The sequence below is a fragment of the Calidris pugnax genome, unplaced genomic scaffold (assembly GCF_001431845.1).
Source record: "Calidris pugnax isolate Ruff unplaced genomic scaffold, ASM143184v1 scaffold54, whole genome shotgun sequence".
Classification (NCBI taxonomy): Eukaryota; Metazoa; Chordata; class Aves; order Charadriiformes; family Scolopacidae; genus Calidris; species Calidris pugnax.
Window position 1 is genome coordinate 10,670,683 of NW_015090864.1, and position 24,358 is coordinate 10,695,040.

General features: G+C 41.6%; 1 protein-coding gene across 1 annotated transcript in view; it reads right to left on the minus strand.

Moving 5' to 3' along the window:
* ADARB2 (adenosine deaminase, RNA-specific, B2 (inactive)) overlaps positions 1-24,358 on the minus strand; it is a 112,349-nt gene that overhangs the window by 47,244 nt on the left and 40,747 nt on the right. Inside the window, exon 3 of the mRNA XM_014945189.1 lies at positions 15,065-15,179. Coding sequence (XP_014800675.1) covers positions 15,065-15,179 — 115 coding nt within the window. The remainder of the gene's footprint in view (positions 1-15,064; positions 15,180-24,358) is intronic.

Here is a 24,358-nt window from a genome sequence, read left to right on the forward strand (position 1 = left end):
TATAATAAAAATCAGCTCTTTTTTTGTTCTATTTTATTTATTTAACAATGTAGACAGAGTCTTATTTTCCTCAGCACAGCAGAAGTACATCAGGGGGCAGTTCTCTTGTTCAGAGACCCATGAGCCTTGCTGCCTGCACCTGAGGACCCGCATCAGTATTCCTTCTCAGGGCAGTGAGAGCGACTGCTTCCTTACCCTTACATTAGCATACCACTAATATGCCTCCCCATCTCCCCCTTCACCTCACAGTCAAAACACCAGGCTCTGCATATACAAAGCAAACCATCTGGGGAAGCCACCCTGCTCTCCTGCTCTCCAGGAGCTATACCTTACTCACCCATTCCAATCAGTAGAGCCCACAGTGTGGTGCCTTTTATTATTTCAAACATTTTATCCATAAATAAGCTTAACTCTCTCATTTTTCTAGCATGAGTGTAAAATGACTAATGCACCCAGGATTTTCTATGAGGTCTGGATTTATTCACAAAGAAAGCACAAAGGCACCCAACACCTACTGATGCAGCAATGATGTGAATCCCTCTGATGTTGTTTGCTGTCACAATGTCCTGTCCACCTGCACAGTAATAGCAAGTGTGTTGGGGCGTTCATTTTTAGGTGAATTAACTCCATATGTTGGCTGTCAGTGATATGGGGCCTCAGTAGGTAGTCACGTGTGGACACAGCCTGGAGTGACTGCCAGGCCTGGCAGTGTGCATGTGTTTGCAGAACATCGCTTAGATGTTGCCTGGGGCTGCAGGCAATGGCTTCCAAGAATTTGCAGAACCAGTCTGAGCGTTAAACATTAAAAATCTCCATGTATTTTCAGTTTGCAATGACAGAAAATAATCCATGTTCCTCCATGCTCAGAAATACCCAAGAGTTATGTCTTACAACTACAGCACTCAGAATCACAGGTGTACATGACTTATGCATTAGCTCTGAAATATTTACACCTCGCTGGGGAGCCAAATGGGGAAAGTGATCTGTGACCAATGTAGCACCACTCAGTGCTGCATGTGAGGGTACCCAGCATGATGAGAAATACTTCCAACACCCTGACAGTTGCCCGATGTGTTCAGGAGCATATACGCCAACAGATTGTCCTCTTGCACACCTTATTTTGTACATACATGGAGTTGGAGGTTTATCCCCTGTGAAATGCTTGGTATTATTTCCAGTGAACATTGGAGGGATTTGTCTCTGAGAATAAGACACGTGATGCCTAGATGATGAAGGCAAATTTTAACATTGACTGATCACATTGGCATTTTAGGCAGCATTTCCAACTCTTAAGCCTAGATATTTACTGCAGTGATTCAGAATTAATAGGCTCTTCTGTACATTTGTCTATTTTGCATAAAAACCAGTCATTACTAACTCTTGTTATTAATGTTTACTTCCTATTTTATTTCGCCTGCAGATTACTTGAAATTTCTCAAGTGATTTCTATTTACCAAAGTCAAGCTACCTCCTAAACATTGATTAATTCAACCTCAGACATGTGGCAGACCTTGACCAAGCACATCACCAAGTTGTACCTAGGAAAGCTATTGCATTGGGTGTTGCAAAATCCTAAACTAGCACCAACCTGGCTCTGCCAGCCATATGGCCCCTTCCCTGCCTCAGGCTGTACAGCAGGGTACGATCCTAGATGAAGATTGCTCTTGGCAAGACCCATGCTCTTACTGAGGGGAGCCAATCTCAGATGAAAGCCTCAGGGATCTAACTGTGTTCAGGTCATTTGACAAACAAGAAGAAATGGGCTACATTATTATGACCTTAACTCCTGACCCACTGATTGTCAGAGTTCATGAGGCATTTCTTCCTCTCGCCACCTTCTGCGAAGCGATGTTTGAGGAGACATTAGGTTAAAAGTAACTAGCGAACGATTTATAACAGGCACCTGCATTAGGTTTCTATTATTTGCCTAAAGACTCCTAATAGTTTTCAATTTGAAAAGGAAATGGAGCAGGGGAAAGGAAATTGGGGAGCTGTGTCAGCACACCGGCTGGGTTCTGGCTAACGCCGTGCTGATGGGAACAGCCGGGAGAGCGGGAAGGGAACTTGCCACGTTTTATTTTCAGAAATTCTACCAATTATTAGTTGCATTATAGGTGTCCATAAATGACACGCCGTCTTTGATTGCAGATTCTGTCTAATGATCTGGTGAGGTAATGAGTCTTTCTGGTGCTCTGCTGAAAGCCTGAGCTCCCCTCGGGGTCTAGTAGGCAGGGTCTCCTCTCACAGCCAGGCAGGGGGGACCTCGACTCCGCTAATGTTCATTTTTTTGTGTGTCAGTGATAGTCCAGACTTTCACGTCATAGCTGAGCCGTTGAAAAGAAAATGGGTTTTATTATAAGCCATTTTCAGTTTGCTGACACAAGCGGTGGGATTCGTTTCAGCTATTCTGGGTAACTAGAGTTTAGATGTCTGTAGCTGAGCTAATTGCTGCAGACTCTCTTTATAGTCAACGGAGAGGAACTGTCCTGCGAGGTGGTTCATCTGGCCTATTTTATATATTTGCTTTTGGATAGTCTGAATTACACCTCAGTGTTGCCAACTTCTCTTCATGAACTCTGAAGACCTGTAGACAGCCAGAAGTACAGCTTTCTGTAGACAGCTGCTTGGGGGAAGATTTCTCTCATTGTAAATAATCAAACACCATGTACAAATCAAAACTCTCCAAATCATGAGTTTTATAAGAAATATAGTGCCTTTTAATTTTTTTTCCTGATGTTTATAATTTTAGGGGGTAATGTATTCAGTTTTCTCCCCACAACAATTAAGGATAATTGTTTGTATTAATGTTAATATATTCATGGATGGTCATATTGCCTTGAGCTGGGTTATTGCACACAAGGCAAACAATGCTGTGTTCCCTACATGATCTCCCAAAACATCAGTGCTGCAGTCACAGAGCTTGCAATAGAAATGATTCAGAAAGATGCTGACAGAAGAGACAGTAAGCAAGAAAAAATATGAAGGTTTGCTCAGCAAATAAGCTGGATATGGAGAAGTGGCTGAGATCTTATGGACTACAGTTATGAGCTGTGCTTTCAAGTCAGTCATGGCCATAAATGCAAACTGTCTACACCCATCTGCTTCGAGACACAGCTCTACCAATAAAACCAGAGAGTTCTGGCTAGTCTAATCAATGTTTCCACTGACTTTAATAGAGTTACTCTCACCTCTAGTGTGCTATGATCATTAAGACCTTCCATAATACGGAATTTGTAGCCCTGCATATTTATGTGTTGGAAAAGGAAAATCAAAATCACCAGGTAATTGCAAGAGGTGTTGACTGTTATGTTCAATCAGAAAACTGCTTTTGCAGACACGAAATCTGAATCACACTGGTTTTATACGGGAGAACTTCTGTGAAATTCAGTGAGCTTAATTCACATTGAACAGGCTGGAGTTTGTAACTGCTAATGCCAGCATACAACTGGGATCACACTTTGGCTTCTCAGCAGCTGGCACAACACGTAGAGAAACACCAGTCAGTGTTCAAGTGCCTCTTTCGCTGCATGTATTAGACCCTGCTAGCGGTAATGAAATCTATCTTCTCTTTCAACATGACACTGTGATGACAGCTCACTGCTTGGAATATATGCATTTTAAATTAGAAAAAATAATCAGAAAAATCAGGTTTGATTAATTAAAAAAACCCCACCTCTTTTATTGGGTTGGAGACAACTGACACAAAATCCTATGCAGTAAAAAGGAAAGCCAGAAATAATGATAGTGTAACATCAGTCCTTGTGAATAATTCATGGGGTACAATTTCATGTTATTTTAAATGGTGCTGCTTCTTTCTCTGATAAGCAATAATTTTATGCTCTTTCTTTACCTTTTTTAACAAATCAGTCAAAAGGATTGTCTATTGTTATCTACAAAAAAGTGTATTTGGAATAATTTTCAAGGCAGTTAATAGAGCTCTGATCACAGAGGAGTGGTTGTGTGTTTTTTTAATACCCTCCACTCGTAGTTGAATAAGCTCAGGTTTCCATTTCAGGTTTGTTTAGGGAAGGAAAATTTCTTGATGCTACATAGCACTGACAAGTCCCATATTATTTTCTGTTATCTTCTTCCCTGGCAGCTCTACCACGTCCTTAGAATGGCTTTAATTTTGTATGAAGAGACAGTCAAGACATGAAAGGGCAGTGATGCTGGAAAAGCTGCCTGTGGGGACATGCCGTGGGACCAAGGCAGGTCCCTGAATGGGTGCAGAGCCCTGCAGGGGACCGTGCCACCAGGCTGCAGGGCAGTACTTGCCTCCCGGGCTGTGGGCAATGTCCCATGAAAAATACCTCTGCAAAAGAGGCAAAGAGCTCTTCTCCCCCATGAAAAATAGCAGGAAAAGGACATGTTCCTCTGAAAAGGGCTTGAAACAGTTGTCCCTGTTTGCTAATGATTGCACTGGGTAGGTCTACGGTTAGAAGTGAGGGATGTGTTTACTCACGTCCCGTCAGTCTGGGCTCTCTCTGTTTGCCCTGTAACTTGTTGATACATCTACAACCCCCCTCTTTTCTGAGGTTTCAAGAGGAGTGAAATCAAGACGGATGTGTGAAGAGGGAGCTGAGAGTGTGTTGCCCGGCATACCCTGCCCTTCAGCTTCAACGTAGAATAGGCGCTCCTGTCACGGGGAGCTCTGCTGCCCCCAGCACGGAGAACAAAAACACACTCACAACTCTGAAAGAATCAATATGTAGCCATAAGACAAGAAGTTTGGAGGGCAGGCATGATTAACAGCATGCATATAGCTATTAACAGCACGTATTTATCTGCCAGCCATGAAAACTGTGCTGCAGCTCTATTTCTTCCCCCCCTCCAATTTTCTGCTGTACCAGTAGTGGTGATTGTGATCATTTTAGTGACAAACGGGAGCCCGGGACTTTGGTGAGCACGCTGGCTGCATCCCATGGCTCACAACTGGGTGTCCCAAGGAGCTGCTCTGAGGTGGACGGGATTGGAAGAAGTGGCTGACCAAAAACATTGGTAGGAAGAAGCATGTTAAAGGCTTATGAAATGTAATAGCAGAAGTCTGAAAGGCAAATACACAGCTAGCACATATTAGGAACTAAGAAATTGCTAACAGCGACGTTGAAGATATTTAGGAGTATAAATGGACATGTGTGAAGAGGGAGCTGAGAGTTGCCCGGCATACCCTGCCCTTCAGCTTCAACGTAGAATAGGCGCTCCTGTCACGGGGAGCTCTGCTGCCCCCAGCACGGAGAACAAAAACACACTCACAACTCTGAAAGAATCAATATGTAGCCATAAGACAAGAAGTTTGGAGGGCAGGCATGATTAACAGCATGCATATAGCTATTAACAGCACGTATTTATCTGCCAGCCATGAAGACTGTGCTGCAGCTCTATTTCTTCCCCCCCTCCAATTTTCTGCTGTACCAGTAGTGGTGATTGTGATCATTTTAGTGACAAACGGGAGCCCGGGACTTTGGTGAGCACGCTGGCTGCATCCCATAGCTCACAACTGGGTGTCCCAAGGAGCTGCTCTGAGGTGGACGGGATTGGAAGAAGTGGCTGACCAAAAACATTGGTAGGAAGAAGCATGTTAAAGGCTTATGAAATGTAATAGCAGAAGTCTGAAAGGCAAATACACAGCTAGCACATATTAGGAACTAAGAAATTGCTAACAGCGACGTTGAAGATATTTAGGAGTATAAATGGAATGTAGACTTTGAAATGCTGGAGTTGCACAGAGATTTCTTTCCCTGACGTCAAACGGAGGGTTATGTGGAAGCGAATATATTGTATTTCTGAGGGAAGAGAGGGTGTAGAAGCAGCCTCTGAGAGCTTCGTATTTTCTTCCTTTATTAACGTGTTGGGTAATCCTGCCTCTGACTGCGCTGCCTACGGAAGGCTATTCTCTGCAGTGCTCTTCATCTTCGTCAGTGAACAAGCCGGGGCAGCGGCTCGGTCCTCTCTACCCTGATCTCTGATCCCTCTGCACAGGGTGTTGTCTGAGAGAGGCTGCAACTCTCCTCTCACAGCCCAGCACAGCAAACTTCCCCCAACACCACGGGGTGTTTCTTTGTGAATAAATTCCAAATTCAGTTCTGCTGGAAGAAAAATCCCATTCCAACACAAGCCAGTTTTGAACTGCTCGATCACATCGTCGGATGCCTGAAAAAGGGCTTCTGCACTAATCCATTTTGTAAAACATTTCTATGCAGGTCTTTCCAGTAAGTCTCATCACAGGAAGGATTTCTTAGCTCCCAAAAAAATAGAGGTTGCCAAAGGGCAGATGAATCAGAAAACCAAGGGGGAACTGCTGAGGCCTGCAGAGGAGAGTGACCCAGCAGGAAAGAATAAAGAAATTAAATATGTAATCCTTTGGTAAGTGACACCTAGGAACGTGGTATAAGTGCCTCCGAGTATCTGAAGGGTGCAAACCCCAAGGAACGAAGTGGGTTCTAAATGGACAATGTAGGACAGCATAACTGAGGACCTGGGATGAAATAACAGAAAATAAAAGTCAGGCTGAATAACTTGTGAGAATTATTAACAATGAGATCCGTTAGACCAGAATGATCTCCCACGGTAGTGTTGCAAGCCCTGTTGCTAATTGATTCATTTAAATCTAGACCAGAAAAAGCACTCAGGAACACACCATAGGGAACAATCTTGCACTTGCAGGGAAATGGACTGGATGTTTAGTGGTCTTTCCCAGTTCTAATTTCTATGGTCCATTTCTCTCCTCCCCTTAGCAGACAGAAAGGCTGAAATCCCATCTGCTTTGCCTCTGAGGAGTGTGGAAGGAGATAGTGCTGTGCTTGCAAGCACCAGTGTCCTTTCCCTTCCCTTCCCCAATGTGAGCTTTGGAAATCTGGAGAGGTAGATGGGTAGAGGTAGTAGTCCAGGCTCCTGTATACTTCATCCCCACACCAAATCCACATGGATTTTTTTTTAAACCTAAATAGATACTGGCAGAATCAATGTTATTTGAGAGTCCTTTCCTTTCATGTGGAACATTGGAACATTGTTTTTCCCCTCAGGAACAGAATTCTGTAGGGGCTTACAATTACTAATTTTAAAACAGGGCTGAACTGCATTTTTCCTGCCAGGTCCTGAGTGCATATGTCTGATTTTCTCTAATAAATGCTATGCCACTGATATTGGAGCATTAAGTAAATTGTCGGTCTTATATGCTAGTAAGATCTTTAATTGCAGTGAGAGAGGTTGAAATCCTGAATGCGGATTTTGGCAGATAAGTACAGGAGGACCTTATTCTTTCTTTTTTCCTTAAATGCAAGTGTACTTGCATTTAAAAAGTCTTCCTATCTGTTTTACTAGGTGAGTAAAGTAAAAGCAATGGTTGATGTCACTAAGCCATTATTCACCCAAGAAATTTCTGTTTTTAGGATGAGATGCACTGTTTGTATTGAGATTGGGACAATTTCCAGTTTGGCTTATCACAGAGCAGAATGAAAATCTGAACCTTCCAGCTCCTTGCTTCACAGACTTAGGGATGGAAACAGTAGTGCTTATTTTTCATTTACATGTTTTATGTTAACTATTATATCCATGCGTGTGGTCAATCCAATTGTATGTGACACAAAGACAGGGCCTTGCCTGCATCCAGGTTTTGAGAGGCATCAGTTACTATTTCAATCAGAAATATTCTTTAAACAGAAAGAACCTAAGTCCAGAGATAGTAAATGGTCTGGGATAAAAGGCTCAGCATCTGAGAAGAGCTAACTGCTCTGAAATGGAAACCAGTAAAACCCATGGGCACAGTAGGAAAGATGTTTGTCACTGGAGTTGCACAGAAGGCACTAGTAAGAAGTTCTGGAGATACCTAAAGCTTGGACAGCAGGTGGAAAATGGAGGCTCAATTCCCTTCCCAGGCTGGGTCATTGTACAATGGGAATGCCTGAAATTGCTGATACGAGAGGGGTGTTTTCCCCCATTCTTGCTGAGCCTGTGCTACCAAACAGCTAAGAGGACAGTTAAGTTAGCCAAAAACAGCAGTGAAGGGCTGTGTGAGGTGCTGGTTGGGATCCTCACCTCCAAAAGTGAATCCCTGGTTCTGTACGTTATCCCACCTGGTGCATACATTTTATCTAATTTCTGTTTAGTGTAAAATATATAATCAGATCTGCACAGATGACCTTGAACCTGTTTTTCCTCACTCTGTGCAAGTACAGCAGCCTACAGGGCTATGTTCCATCTCATATTTTCTGTTTCTAAGTAATATATCTTGAACTATTTTCTGTTCCTTAGCACTGATTTAACAGAAGAGATGAAGAAATACCCAACGGTGCTCTTGAAGGAGGAGTGTTTGCAGTGGCATGCCTAAGCCTGTATTTTAAAAGAAGCGATGAACCTGGTGGAGCCACAGGTTAAATTACAAAAACCTCAGATGTCCTTTGAGCAGAAATTTGGAAACCTAAATCTGTTGGTCTGCAGGGATCCTAGTTTGCCCAGTATAGGTCCATATTAGCAAATCCAGGAACAGATTTGCAGCTGTGGGAAAGAGATGCTCTTATGGAGTTCAAAATTATTTAGAGAGAATCTGAAGATTATTGGTTTAAGGTTTATAACCAGAAGAAAACAGATTTCTGAGAAAGAGTAACATATATGGTTTCTAACTACATATTAATTTACCTTCTTTAAAATATTTTGTGAAAATGGGTCATCGGGGCACGTATAAGAAGTGGATAATATTTCCAGGAATGTCAAATGACTTTCCACCGCATCATTAAGAGCACCAGACAACATAAGGTGAAGAGACCTCAAGAGATTTTCAAGAGCATGTCAGCAATTGGGCACCCAATTTCCAGCTTGGGAATCTAAGTCTCATTGAAACTCTGAGTCTCACTGGGACTAGGCTTTTAGCATCCACCTAACTATGCAAATAGGACCCAAGAGCCTAAATTACTCTTGGAACTCTCTTCTTGAAGGAATTTCCCCTAGGCACTAACCTGTAAATTATTCACAGTTCCTCTAACTGATTTGGCTACTTGAATCCCACCTGACATGGAGCAGATTGATACTCTACATAGGGCCTGAATTTTCCACTGTATTTTACTACTTTGCAACTTGCCTATTTAAACTAAGGATCAGAAATCAATTGGCCATCAATATTCCTGGCTGTACTTAGATGTCAGGCTTTATGAGTCTTAATATGACTGTAAAGATCCATGGAGACGTATTGTCAACTTTACTTTTCTCTGTTATTCCACTTAGCAATGATTAAGATCCGTTCCATGAGATACGGATGATAATTTCTCATCTTTTATCACAGCATGAAATTGCTATTTAGAGCTCTTTTGTCCAGTTCATCTTTATTTCATACAAGATAACTGAGAAGACCTCCTAGTTTGCTCTTAACATCAAAATGATTGTCAGCCAAAAAAAAAAAAAGATAGAAGAAGAGAGAAAATTGAAGTGAGAAATCAGCTCATAACCTTTTTCTATGAATGCCACGCTCCTGTGAAAGGACTGAACTTTCTTAATGCTTCATTTTTAACAGAAAGCATGACAAAAAGTTCCTATCAGTATTTAAACTGCTAAGATTTGTCAAACACAAATGGGAAAATAGTGTTTAAATAGCAGTCTCATTTCGTCCCTAATGATTATGGGAGGTTTTTTTGCAAAAAGGGCCTCGGTAATAATAGATCATCTCTGCACTGGTGACAGGAATTCTTTACTGCGTCCGGCGATTTCAGGTAGAGCACAAATGTATGCCCATAGCTCTTCAGAGCTGGCAAAGGCAAATTCTGTCCGTGGTGTAAATAAACACTACGAATGGCGCCTGGCTATAGATTGAAGCACTTAGTGTGCAGCTCACACCCCCACTTCCCACCTCATGTCCCACCAGGGCTGGGGCTTCCTATGTCCCAGCTGGAGACTGTCCATGCTCCCTCCTTGCTGGCCCATGCACTGGTAAAGCTGGTAAAGCTGGTTGCCCTGCCCAGTGACTGCTGGTGGGACAGGATCGTGCTCTTTGCCAAGCCTTGCAAGAGTTGCTTCTCGCCAGCGGCTCCTCGGTCTCCTGTGATCTGATAATCTGTGACTTTGTCTATCAGGGATGGAGGTACGTGAGAGTGCTCCAGTTTTGCATTTGTTTGCTTGTGTTAGAAAATATTAGCTTGCTTGCTCTTGATTTTTCCCCACTGTATCAACTGGCCTAATAATAGTAATAATAAAAATATTATTTCTCCCTGCAAACTTCTCAATAAAAAGGTACAGCAGCTGAGTGGGTCAAACCAAGATGTCCAAATTGCACCTGAAAGACAGAGTCACATAGGAAAGTGGGGGAGCTGGTAGGTCACCTTTATCAGTGACAGCAAGAAACATTATGTCCATCTCTTGTTACTGCACATCCTGAAGTGAAATATTGGTTCACCCTGGCCAACAGCCAAACACCCACCCAGCCTCTCGCTCACTCCTCTCTCCTATGGGACTGGGAGAAAATAGAAGGAAGGCAAAAAGACTCGTGGATTGAGATAATGATAGTTCATGGTTACTTGGCAAGACAAATGCCATAAACCCAAATGTCTCCCCTTTCTCCTTCTTTCCCCGAAGTTTTACTACTGAGAAAAATGCCTGTACTTAGGTGATCATATTAAAACTATGCTACAGTAACAAGTATACTTGTTCTACTTAAAGATATTCTGTGGAATTACAGCTTGCTGTACATGGGAGATTTGAATGCAATGTCTTACTTGTTGAACAATTTTTCCTAGAGTCAATCAAAAAAATTTTTTTGATAGAACAATCTCTTCTGGATGTTTCAATAAAATTAGACTGTGTTACAGAACACGCAGATTTCAAATACATTACAACTGGAGAATTGTTAAATAATTTACTTCAAATGTTCCATCTTTTGAAATGTTTAGTTCAAGATATGTTATGCTAGTTTTTGAATTATTATTATATTCAATTATTGTATTACATCAGATAACATCACATCATCTGGTATCCAGTGTGATCATTTGCTCCTACCTCTGCAGATTTTTTCAAGGTTATCTTGATGTCTACTAATCAAATGTTTGAAAACTTGCTTTCACAAAAATGCGTTGAGATTTTAACTTTTCATCACAATTCAAAGCAAAGTATATCTAAATACATTGGACTGTCTGTTTTTCTGACTGGCAATTTATTACTGTGGAACATTCACAGTCAGTCAATAACATAATTTTCTACATTTTTTTCTTTCTCCTACTTTGGAATTTGCCCTGGGTGCTACAGCATAAGTCAATTACAGTGCCCAGATGTAACTCTCTTTGGTTTCCATGGGAAACTGAAACGGCAGAAAAAATGTCAGAGTTCAGGAAAAGAAAACCAATCTAGCACACTTCTGTTTCGTCTGTAGAGATTTTGTATTATCTTAACAGCAGTTATCACAGAATCACATTGTGCTTTTTACTAGCTTTGTCTGAAAACTGTACAAGCACAGATAAATCTGTTTCTAGTCGGGATGACATTAAATTGAAATGAAAATAAAAATAAATTAATTTTTTTCTGTTATGGTTGTGTAGAGTACGAAATGCAACAAGACTTTACCAGATTTGTTTTTGTTGATGGCATTAATAATTTGTTTGCAGAGATCTAAGGGTATTTCTGCCAAATTATATGTTAAAAACACAGGAAATTGGTACTTATTTGGGTGTTTTATGTGAAAAACCTGCCTGTGCCATCTTTGAACAGAGTGTGTCAAGATTCTTACTATCTCTGGGAATGATGGTGGGGAACAGACCACAAATTTACAACTTCAGTACAGAAAATAATGACACAAAAGGCAAATGATTCGTCTTGCCGTCGTTGGCAGACATTCTTGTGCTGGAATGAACTCAAATCTTCCTGGAAAATGTACCAATATAAGGCTGTTTCTAACTTTGCATCTTCTGTGAATCACTTCATATCTGTGAGTTTCTATTCTGGGCTCCACAAAGCCGGTAAGATATTGACAAATTGGATGGCTGACAGATTGAAGGAATTCATAAAAAGGAATTCAAAATTAAAAAAGAAGCCCCGAGGGAAGTGGTTTGTGAACATAAGCAAAATTACACTTTGTCTTAATGCTGACTAAGAAGAAATATGAAATACAAATGTGTACAATCTCACTAAGGGCACAGGACTCATATAAAAACCCAGTGGGAGGACACTTTTACCCGTTTCCCAAAGAAGGGGCATCATCAGCCCCAGCTGCCCAGCAGGACTAGCAGGGCTCTGGATGTGCCCCTTCCCTCCCCTAGCACTGCACCCTCTCAGATGTTGGAATTTATGACCGCTTTGGGTGGCTTTCCTTCCCATATGGTGTGGGGTTTTACACTGTCCCTTATATGACTGTGCACTGCCTTGGTGTGGCAAGGTTTTGGTAGCAGATGAGGCTACAGGGGTGGCTTCTGTAAGAAGCTGCTCGAAGCTTCCCCCACGTCCAGTAGAGCCAATGCCAGCTGGCTCCAAGATGGACCTGCCAGTGGCCAAGGCTGGCCCATCAGTGATGGTGGTAGCACCTCTGAGATAACATATTTAAGGAGGGGAAAAAACTGCTGTGCAGCAGGAGCCAAAGAGAGGAGTGAAAATATGTGAGAGCAACAACTCCGCAGACACCAAGGTCAGTAAGAAGGAGGTAGAGGACATGCTCCAGGTGCCAGAACAGAGATTCCTCTGCAGCTCGTGGTGAAGACCATGGTGAGGCAGGCTTTCCCCTGCAGCCTATGGAAGTCCACAGTGGAGCAGATATCCGCCTGCAGCCCCTGGAGAACCCCACGCCGGAGCAGGTAGATGCCCAAAGGAGGCTGTGACCCCATGGGAAGCCCATGCTGGAGCAGGCCCCTGGCAGGAATTGTGGCCCCATGGAGAGAGGGGGCCACCCTGGAGCAGGCTGGCTGGCAAGACTTGTGACCCTGGGGGGACATTCACACTGGAGCAGTCTGTTCCTGAAAGACTGCATCCTCTGGAAAGGACCAACACTAGAGCAGTACTTGCAGCCCATGGGAAGGACTCATTTTGGAGAAGTTCATGAAGGACTGTCTCCTGTGGGAGGGCCCCCACGGTGGAGCAGAGGAAGAGTGTGAAGAGGAAGGAGCAGCAGAAACAAGGTGTGAAGAACTGACTGCAACCCCCATTCCCCGTCCCCCTGCACCGCTCGGGAGAGGAGGCAGAGAGGTCCAGAGTGAAGTTGTGCCTGGGAAGAAGGAAGGGGTGGGAAGAAGGTGTTTTAAGATTTGGTTTTACTTCCCATTATCCTACTCTGACTTGATTGGTAATAAATTAAATTAATTTTCCTGTGTTGAGTCTGTTTTGCCTGTGATGAGTTACCTCCCTAGCCTTATCTCAACCCATGACACTTTTGTTTTATGTTCTCTCCCCCATCCAGCTTAGAAGGGGAGTGACAGAGTGGCTTTGATGGGCACCTGGCATCCAGCCAGGGTCAACCCACCACAGACTGCTTCTTTGGTCATATAGCAACGATGCTGCATGGGCTCCATTATGCTTTTTAAAGTAGGTCTAGACCTGGGCTAAAGGATGCATGGACTGTTACTTGGCAAGGTAGGAATGGACTGGAATTCTGACAGGGAAAATACATACTGAGTGTAAAAAAACTGAACAGGGACACTGAGCTGGGTACAGTATCCCCTTGAAAAGTGGTTAAAGCAACAATGCTTGGCTCCTGTGACTTAGCTTCTTTAAAAAGACATATCTAAACATTCTTCCTGTGGTCCTGGTTGGAAAGAGCTCCTATAACTGAATTATAGCACTTTGTTTAAATCTGATGAGTGCCACAGTCAAGAGATCTGACTATGATGAGACAGCTGGTGTGCTGGGTCTAGTGTGCATCTATCACATCCCAGTCAATCGCACTCTCCCTTTTACTTTTCTTGATACTAAGTATGTCTCCTGTGGTCTATAGAACTTACACACCCTGTTTTGTCTTTGTACAACATTGTGCCTTTTCAGCACTTAAAAAATGGAAGTCTCATCCATTATCCCAGATCCCAAAGTAGTATAAAAAATAACAAACCAAAGCAGACTAAGCAAAATAATAACAAATTTACCTGAGGAACAGTTCAGTTCCAACCAGAGATGGAAAAGTCTTTTAAGTTAAGTTCCCTACTTCTAATTTCTCACTGTTTTCACATCAGAAAGGAGGAGAATAAGTTACTCTGCACAGAACTCTTAGCTGTATTTAGTTTCTGTAGTTGGAAAAGATCCAGCAGATAATCCTGTCTCCATCCTGCTGCCTCGCAGTATTCACAAATGTCCCTATTGAATCTAGCTAATGTAATTGTTGAAAGGAAGGAGTAAGACAAGCATAGATGAATTATACATGCCTTTTCCCTCTGAGCTTATCCTCTCATTTCTAAACTCAATCCACTGCTCCGCGCATCTGAGTGAGAATGAAGTTTATGGCAGCATCTCCACCGCTGACATCCTCATAAATACTGAGGTGCCCCAACTGAGGTGAGCTCACAAAAAGAGACAGACCCTCTATGTTACAGTTTCATGAAAGGGCTAAAGATTTTTGCGTAGTATGTGTCCATCAGTTAAGTCTTAACGGGGTGAACATAAAATTTTGGCCCTGCTGATAAGGATAGATATTTCCCACAGTCAGAGCAGAGCAGAATTAAAACTACACATGCTCTGGGTTTTGTTTCTTTTGACTGGAAAGGAAATGGGCTGAGATTTGCTTTCATTGTCAGTCTAAAACAAGGTTTATGGTAGCCTTGTACAACAAGACCTCAGTGTTTCCCGATCTAAAAAAGCAATTAATAAATAATACAACTTTTTATTGATAACTAAAACTACCCCATCTATTAGGAAATACAAAATCAGGCGGGTCTGTGTTCTGTCCTGTAAACGAAGTAATGTAGGGACATATTTATGAATAAATCTTTACCTCTGTTGCCAATATTTTTTGTGTGAACTTACTTGAGGTGTAAATATTTAATGTTTCTTTTCTCTGCATTACTATTTATTTTTCTGTGTGGGAGTAAAGGCATCCGTCAATGCTGTGGGCCAGGTAAATAATGTATTACTTAGTCATGAAAAATGCCAGAGAAAAATGAATGAGAGGATATCTTACCTTTGGTCATCACAATGCTTGCAAGAGTTTTGTGACGTGCATGCATGGAAGTGAAATTGTCTGTCAGCTCCCGGAACTTCTGTGCAACCATTTGGTATATGGAGTCGGCAAAATCCTGAAAGACACAGTCAGAAAGAATTTTTTCACTTTCTTTGATTGAGGCACTTGGGCGTTTCTGCAGATTAGTCACCTGCTGTCAACTGCTGAGAGGACCTTTTAAGAATTAGACACCACCTACTCAAGCAAAGATAAAAGGAGTATCTCTCTGTTGACTACCCACTTCACCCTCAGAAATGGCCAAATTAACTGAATTTAAGCTAACAACCTGTATTGACTAGGACTAATGGAAAAGGGAGAAGGTTGACTTTTTTCAGCTTCCTAGACCTTGGTCCAGATTCAGTTCACAGGAAATTTGTTGGTGCCTTAAAGCATTTTATTGTCATGAGCTGAAGAGGTGGACGCATGTCTCAACAAACCACTAGAGGCTGTGTGGTCTGAACCTCAGGTCTGGAGTGAGTCCAGTCACCAGGGAGAGCCTTGGGAAGCTGGTTACAGAAGCCAAGCAGGGTACAAGGCCTAAAAGTGAATTCTGCAGACTGTGTATGGATGAGTGTGAACCTAAACCAGCTCTGGTGCTCCTGAGAACACCACTACTTGGACCGTTTCCCTGCTGCAAAGTTTAGTATCTTTTCATTTACTTAATCTCTGCACTTTGTTTGGCACAGAGCCTTTCAAGCATACATTAGAGATAAGTCAGAGAAATGCTGTTTGTGAGCATGAGTTGTTCTTGAAGTGCTTTGCAAGTCTGAATATATAAAAGTAAGATCCAAGGCATTTTTTTCTTTTTTCATTTGAGCCGTATGATTTCCTGTGAGAAGCCAAGCTGTATCTACAAATCCTTCTGGGAGCAGTTCCCGGGGGCTGGATCTTACTCTGGGGTGCTGACAGGAGACTTCCTGGCATCCAGCAACCTGCTTAGTGCCAAATGATTGTGCCTTTGTTAGGAAAAGTGGCTTGACCATGCAACAATTCCAGTTTTTCTCCTAGTGCTGAGCTGACCTACCTGGGGGAGGTCCTGGTAAAACAGGCACCTTTGAATTCACCTGATTTCGTTAAGTGGGCTCATGGCACCCACGGAGGAGAGGCTGAGTCTGATATTCAGCCTCCCTTACCATGACAGATTCAGACTCATACAGAAGTAAGGAAATGTATTTAAGAAGATCATATCCATTATTTTTTTTCCCCAAACTGTTAACATTGATGAAAACATGCTGGTGAAAACACAGTATTTTAAATTGGGGGAAAACACAGCTATTTTTCAGAGACAAGCAGATTCTAATTCACAAATATTATCAGTAATACTACCGGCTCTGAGAGCCTCTGCGGGCTGTACACCATATGTTTCTACAGTTTGTTGCAGAAAGTCAGCTTAATTTTTAAACATCATTACAGCAAATATAAAAAGTCCAATTAAATAAAACATAACCACAAATGGGCAACACTCTTTTCATAAAACCTGGAGTATTTTTTCCATGGACAGTCCTTGCAAGTAATTGCAATTTACTCAAATAGGATTTCTTTGACATAATAATTTTTCTTTGTTTTGCTAAATGCAGATTTTCAAGGTATTGCTCTGGGAACAAACCATTTACCCAAAAAGACAGTTTAATATAACACAGAATAAATATACGCTGGCTTGTTGCAAAAGAAGGAAAGAGGCATATAAAACCTTTTTGGGAGATGCATACAAAATTCTACACTAGAATTAGATGAAAACTAAGAAAAATTATCAAGAACAGTTTGACAGTTCCTAAATGGAATTTCACTTTGACTGCGTTTATACCTCTTCTAATCTAATTGTCCACAACCACCATGTGAGCAAAGTATTGCTCATACAGAGCTTCTGAAGGATGAATTTTGGGTCAATTCTCATTTGTCAAGCATCAAGGCACCCTTGTGATATAAATGCAATTATAGTTGCTTTACAGATGAATGAGTGAAGGCACTAAAAGGGTGAGGGACTGGTCCAGGGGAATAGCATGGAGCTGGGCACAGCCAGGTGTTCTGATTTCCTGATGCTCCGGCTAAGTGCTCAGCGCTGGAACACTGCCTGTCTTTCATAATATGAAAGTTTGCTCCTAAACTTGTTTTCCCTACTGAAGAGTGACTTCATCCATAACGGAAAACTAAAGTGTATTTGCAGGACTGATATAACTGGGTCCCATATGGTGGACTGAAAATCTGATCAGCTTTATTTAGACCAGAAATAAAGAAAAAAAAAAGAGTGTCTCAATAAAACTATCTGCACCATCATTTAAAAAAAGAATCAAATCATAAATTTCATCTCCTGCAGTACTGCAGTCCAATCCATGCCTGCACTTCTGGAGTACCCTCCAAATCTGCATCCCAGGGCATTTTGCACTCGTTAAGTGTTAATTAGCTTAGAGGCACATACAATTCCTACAAGAATCGTTTTAAAAATGCTAAATAGAACAAATAACTTTTAACTTTGGATTTAGAAATCCCCACAGTCAGAGCTTTCTTTACTTCATTTGGCAATAGGTTCCAAAGCCAGAGAGCAAAGAGACACACTAAAGGCAAAATAACGACATGACTTCAGATAACATTTGGGCACGATAAGGAATTAGACATTTGCTGATCTCAAGGAGTGACCTGGGACATTAAAGAACAGCAAATCCATTAAATGTGAAGCCTCTTAGCTAACATAAGTCAGGCGAATATTTTTCGTCTTGAATCCATTGCCTAAAATGATGCCAGTGAAATTAATAGAAGCAATGGAAAGACAGACCTGAATACACGTAGGATGCAGGAAAAACAACCAGAAACGCAGTGTCTAACTGAGAGGTCATTTACAAGCTTCATATTGCCCAAAGTTTTCAAATGGATATTTCAAAGTACAATGGAAAGGAGGAAAAGGAGCTGCCTATTTTTGCAGATGGAGAAAAATAAGAAGTCAATAAACGCACGGCTCAGCCCTATAAGGGATATGATACCTTGAGGATTGATGCACGTAATGCAGTGTAGTTGCAGGGCCTTAAGTATTCCACCCCTGAAAGCTGGCTGGGGGCAGAGCTGGGTATGGGGTGAGATTTCTGACCTATACCCATAAGTTACAAGAGGTGTAGTGTGCTGCCTTCTGCTCTAATACATGCCAGAGCAGCTGTTTGGCCTGATCCATTCACGTGCACTGAAATCACTGGCAACATTTCTCTCTATATAGTCTTTAGACTTGATTTCAATGATTTTACAAAGAGAAAACTGTTTACAAATATATCGAATGCATACAGGAGAGATATGGTGAAGATAAGAGTTGGTACATTTACCCCTGCTCAGTTTAGAACCATAGATTTCATTACAGAGATTTTCTTGCTTTACTGTTAATCAATAATCCTAGGCTATTAAAATACACATATGCAGATGATCATTCCTGATAGGTTATAAACCAGAAAAATCCATCTACTGATGGCTATTGTGAGACTGGTTGAACTTTTGGGATACAGGCTAGAATATTTGTCTGCCACCAGAAATAACTTAAAAACCATACACAAAAGGAATCATTCGTTTGTTATTCTCTATTATCAAAACAATTAATCTCAGAGAAAAGTTGTGTTTGGTGATACCACATTTCCTACTGCCAGATATGAGTGAAAATAAAAATCTCCATCTGGAGTAAAAGCAAGAGCCAAATACATCTTGGCAGCTTCTGTACGACTATCAGGTTGGTAGTAGATAAAGGGAAAATTTCAGAAGATGGGGGAAAAAAAGAGTAAAAATATTCCTTGTGAAAGAAATGCAGTGCAATTAATAGAGGTACATGCAATTGCACTAATCATCCAATGGCAGAGAAATAGCACCTTGGGGCAAGGGGGCCAGGGAGAAGGAAATAAAAAGATAGGGACAGTCAGAACTCTGAAAATTTTTGCCAAGGCACACAAGAGACACAGGTCCTTACTTAGATTTTTTTCTGTACAAACATTTGTCTCAGAGAAGACTTCCTTGAGACCAAAACTTTGCTCGTTCTTACTAAACAGTCAGTGATATGAGTAAAGCAAATAAGGCTGCTAGGCCCACACCAAGGGACAAAACTTCTCTCGGTTGCACTCAAGACATGAGCATTGCCTGAATGCCTACTGTCACTGGTGGAAGCAACATTTACCTGTTCAGGTGCCTGGCAGATGAAAGAAAACATAATGCTAAAATTTTCACTGTGAAAAAAGGTCTGTGAGATCCTGCTTTACTTAAAGAGCTATATTTTAACATATACAAGGAGGCTGAAAAAATAAAAAATAGATGTCATTACTATTAAAACTGCACTGTGTTGTCTGAAGTATTCATCTGTCCTTGATTACCATATCAAATTACTCATGTTATTCACAAAGGAAAATCAAACTTTAGATCATACCATTACCAAAAACTTTTAGTAATTTCTCAGCACTAATATTTCAAATGGTATAAATAATTAAATGTGTTCAAGTTTGCAATGGGAGTCTTCAGGGTAAAACTGACATTCAACAGGAGTAGTAAGGATATTAAAATCAATAGATTATAAAGGAGAAAGCCTTTAGTAAACATTTTCTATTGAAATCCTGTCTTAGGGTTTATAGGGTTGAAATATCAAAAAGGTTAGATTTGCATATGGATGGAAGAAATATTCTGCTATACAGATATCACCGAGAGCTCTGTTTCGCCTGTCTTCCAAGTACTTTATTTTCCAGAAAATTACTGACATTTGGGGGGTAAATGTTGAACACGATGAATGGGGATTGGGTCGAATTAAGTTCACAACTCCCTTCACAGATAAAAGGAGATGCACACCTGGTTCTTTTTAGTGGTCAAGAAGGAAACACGCACTCATTGACAGTGGGAGTTTGTATTTTTTCCTGTGGAGAATTCTCAGTGTCTAAATGGGAAGGGAAGAAAACACAGCACAGAGAATATCAATCCTGACGCACTGCTCCTGGTCAGGGTGTGTAGCAAATTGCTACACAACACACTTTTTCCCAGGCTTGTAAATAAGTTTGCTGTAGCTAGTTGGAGATTCATCGCTTAGTGATTGTACCCTCGAGCCAATGAATTAGTCAGGCTCTTCCCAGGTACTACATCATCTTCAGGATGCAGCCTTGAGAAGAGAAATAGCTGAGCGTCGTGGGCTGCCCTCCACCATCAGTCTTCTAACATCCATTTAACGTCAGGAGCTCCCCCAGCACCCTGGAAAGGGCTGAACAAGGACCTGGAGGAAGGGACAGGCAGGGGTGGCCCGTGGAAGGAAGGAGGGCAGCGGTTTGCAGGCTGGGTTCATTCCCTGCCACCTTGGTGCAAGTCACTTGCTTTGCCATGAGTCCCACTTCTCCAGAGATAACAGGGGGACAATTTTTACCCACCCCTCAAGGGAACTGTGAAGCAAATGGAACTGACGGTGATGAGGACCTCTCCAAGCAGGGTCCTGCAAGGACTTCTGCAGCCAGACTGGAGGACGCAGTCCACAGCCCCTCATAACTCAGCTGTCCTTCAGCATGCACAGGCATTTACAGAGTATTACTCAAAGAACAAGGCACTGACAGGGAATTCATTGTGGTTCTTTCCTTGAGACGTGCTATAATTATTTCTCTCTGATCATAACTCCTACAGTATTGATCATTACGTTTGGTTTTGGCTTATCCCTCAGGGCCAGTGTATGTGGGCTTTGTTTTATCTTAGATGGACGTGGTTTCATTTTGTCTGGCTCTATGTTTTCATTTCAGCTGACTGCACCGCTATATGCTGTGCACATCCTGATTCAGAGAGGTCTTCTCATTCATGCTTCTTGGAGGGGATTGGGCGCGCTCTGCACAGGCAGCAGCCGGGTGCACATTCCTACTCTCAGTTTCTAATGAAAACTCCAATAGTGCACTTCTGACACTGAATATCCTCACTGTTTTCTTATCAAGATTGATGGGGAAGATCAACTGCTTCTATTGATTCAGTCAAAAGAATCACTTTCACCAACTCCTCCCCCCCATCTGCTCATAGTCCTATTACAGATGTTTTAGCTACGTATCCTGAGCTACCTGAGCTACCATAATGAATTCCTGATTTCTGTAATCAATAAATATCCTGAATTTGGTCTGCATTCATACAGGTTCCGCAGTGGCTGAGGAGACCTCGTCTGACTTGGCCAACTTGTCTGGACTGTGCAATGGGCTCATGGGCTCAGAGCGATTATTTGCTGGCTGCTTCCCCCTCCTCCCCTCACCCTGGCTGGGGGCTGATTGCTCTGTTCAATTCCAAGGCCCCACAAAGCATATTTGCCTCCACACCGTTGATCATATCATTATTTACTAAATATCAGCACTGTGCTGGCTGCTGTATCAGGCAGACTTTGAAGATTGTTCCTGTGTAGCAGACAAAAGAATGACAAAATGCCCCGAAAGTTCCCAGAAGGGGAGTCAGAATAGAAAATTCCTTCTTCCAACCATGTGTTTTTGAATTTCTCAGTAACCTATGGTTTTATAAAAATGATAGCTACCCCCTGCCCTGGGCTTGGAAGGATACAGCATGCATGGGGAAATCAAGATGAGACAAAGGTAGAATGGGAAGGTTAGTTAAGGTCCATCTTTGGTGAATCTCAGCATCTTTATGCCTGGGAGGTTTCCCAATGACTTCTTTGACTGTTAGATTCGACCCTGTTCTAACAAATGTGAGGTCTACTAAAAACTATTTTATCAGATTTTACGAATTGTTCATATATCCAGCATGTGCTCCAGCAATGATTAAAGACTGCAATAGGCTTCTCACTGGATGTTTCTTGAGTGGCTAAATGCAAGCTAAAAGTCCTTCACCGTGTCTGGATCTTTTTTACTAGGGAACCCAAAAGTCTTCTAGTAATTTTTTTTTAAATTTCTTTGATGAGTTTTTAAGTCATGAATGGCAAAAAGGTACTGTGACACAGTTCATAGAATTTTTTCTTAAAATTTTGAATTTTTTCACACCAATATCATGTTTGAAAGGGGAGGGGGCAAGTTTTATTGGGGCATTTGGAGAGAGATGGACAAATTTATAAACTGATAGCTGTGATGTGAATTCTTCTACAATGAAAATACTTCTGAATTTACACATAGGTACTACTATGTAATCCTGTAAATTAGATTAATTAATGTTAAATATCTCAAAAGAAATTTGTCACAACAGTAGGAAATACAAAGATCAAACAGGAATTTATTCTAAGAGCCCAGTGAAAAAAAAATGTTGTGTTTTCTCAATATATCCTTTGACTACAGGGAATCAATCAAACTTAATATAATGTATCTTTTTATTTGTTTCAGAACCCCCTGGAGTGACTGAAAGAAAATAGAACACATAAAATAAGCATACTATTGAAAAAGGAAATGCTGTCAAATCTAAATGCCCCAGCTCCTCCAAAAAGTACGGTTTTCTATTTAGTAGGAAAACATTTTGTATGTAGGTTTAATTAGAATCTTTAAATTCACATTAGTGTGTTAATGTAAGGATGCTAACAGATGAGCCCCTCTATTTGAGGTTGATTCATTGCTGTCTGCGTTCATCTTGCTCTAAAAAGATGCTACCAATAAGTACCATTTCAATGAATTTAGAGGAAACAAGCTTTTCCATCGACGTGAACAGTTGTTCCCTAAAGGAGGCCACGCTCAGTTTCCAGCTTTGCTTCTTCTGAGAACAGCTCTGCATTTATCGCTCTGGTAATGAAGAATGTCCATACCAATTTTGCAGAATCATTCTTGAAGTCAATACTGCACCTGCTAACAAATGCCAGAAAGGAGGGGCTGGTTGTTTGCCTTTTTTCTTTTCTTTTACTGATCCTTAACCCAAAAGCCTTCTTCCTACAGAGGCACACATAAGGTTGGCTGCAAGTACTGAATAATTCAAAACAATGAAGTAGTGTTCGCTTTGCAGCCTTGTGCTTGCTTTAGGACAAGCCTCAGGTGTCAAGCTGTTGTACACTACAGATATTAAATTAGCACAAATGGGTTTTCTTTAACTAGATAAAAGCTCTATAAAGCCACCAGTGCCTAGGAATGGCTAACTCTGTAAAAAGGCTTTTATGCTCTCTGTAAAAAACTAGATTTCAGATTCATATTATGTTCCTTGTCTCTTTAATAAAATCAATGCTTTATCTGAGAAATGTCCTTCCATTTTTCTGTTTCCTCACTTTATCTTCCTTAGGTGCATTAAAACGCATACCCTTTGGACACTAACGGTGGCAAAACCCTCATCACATACAATACTCTTGGTTATTCGAGGTCCACTCTCTTCCTGAAGCCCAACCAGTTAGCAGCTCTTGGGTAAATGTTCACAGCAGGGAGAGAACAGTGCTTGCTCAAATCCCTTGAGCATCACTTTGATAATCTACGCCTGTGTGTTTATAGTTCTCATTAAGGAGCTGTGCTATTAAGAGCCTTCCCCATCACACATATGCTTTGTTAGATAAAGCAGGGTGCAGGCAGTGTCCAAAACAAATTTAATCTATTCTGAACTGCTGATCCCAGCAAGGCACTGCACGATTCAACTTTCTGAATCACTGCAGAGCAAGTCATATAATACACTGTGTGGCAATTACTTCACAGACATCGGGATTTTTCCTTTCTTGTTGTTAAAGATCTTGCTGTCATTTGCTGTAATGATTCTCGAAATCCGGATGTAACCTTGCTAACAACCTTTCCCTTGGCTGGGAGGGGTGGTAAGGCAATCTACATTTCATGTTACCTCACCCTTCTCTGGGCTTCTCCTCAAATGTGTAATTAGCAGGGACAGTTCTCATCATCTATGATGGCTTTGTGCCAGGAGAGGCAGAACTGTGACTTCTGCTGAATCCAGATTGCCACTCAGACACCCCACAGAGCCATTGGGGACTGGTGTATGCCTGGGGCCAGGGCTAAAACCAGTCTCTTCCTGACTTACTTTCCCTTACTGGGCAAACACAAGTAATTAACATTGCTGAAATTAAGAAAGAGTTTTATTTTTTTATATCTGCTGCAAATCTGCATCTGAAGCTAAAAATTCAGCATTACTTTTAGCCCATGTTCTAAAATATTTCCCCATCACCTTCCCCTCCATCTCCAGTCAAGAAACTCCTAAATAAGTCTCCACACCTGGAATTTGGGAACGGTCTTTTTAAACCCTGTGACAACCCTTCGGCAAAACCTGTTGCCTCAGCAGAGTTGTCTTTAAGGAAGAGCCCAGGGAAGGACTTAGTGTGAGGCCAGGAGACTGTGGAGTGGCACTGTGTGGTCATCCATGGGATGACCTTCCCTTGGGACC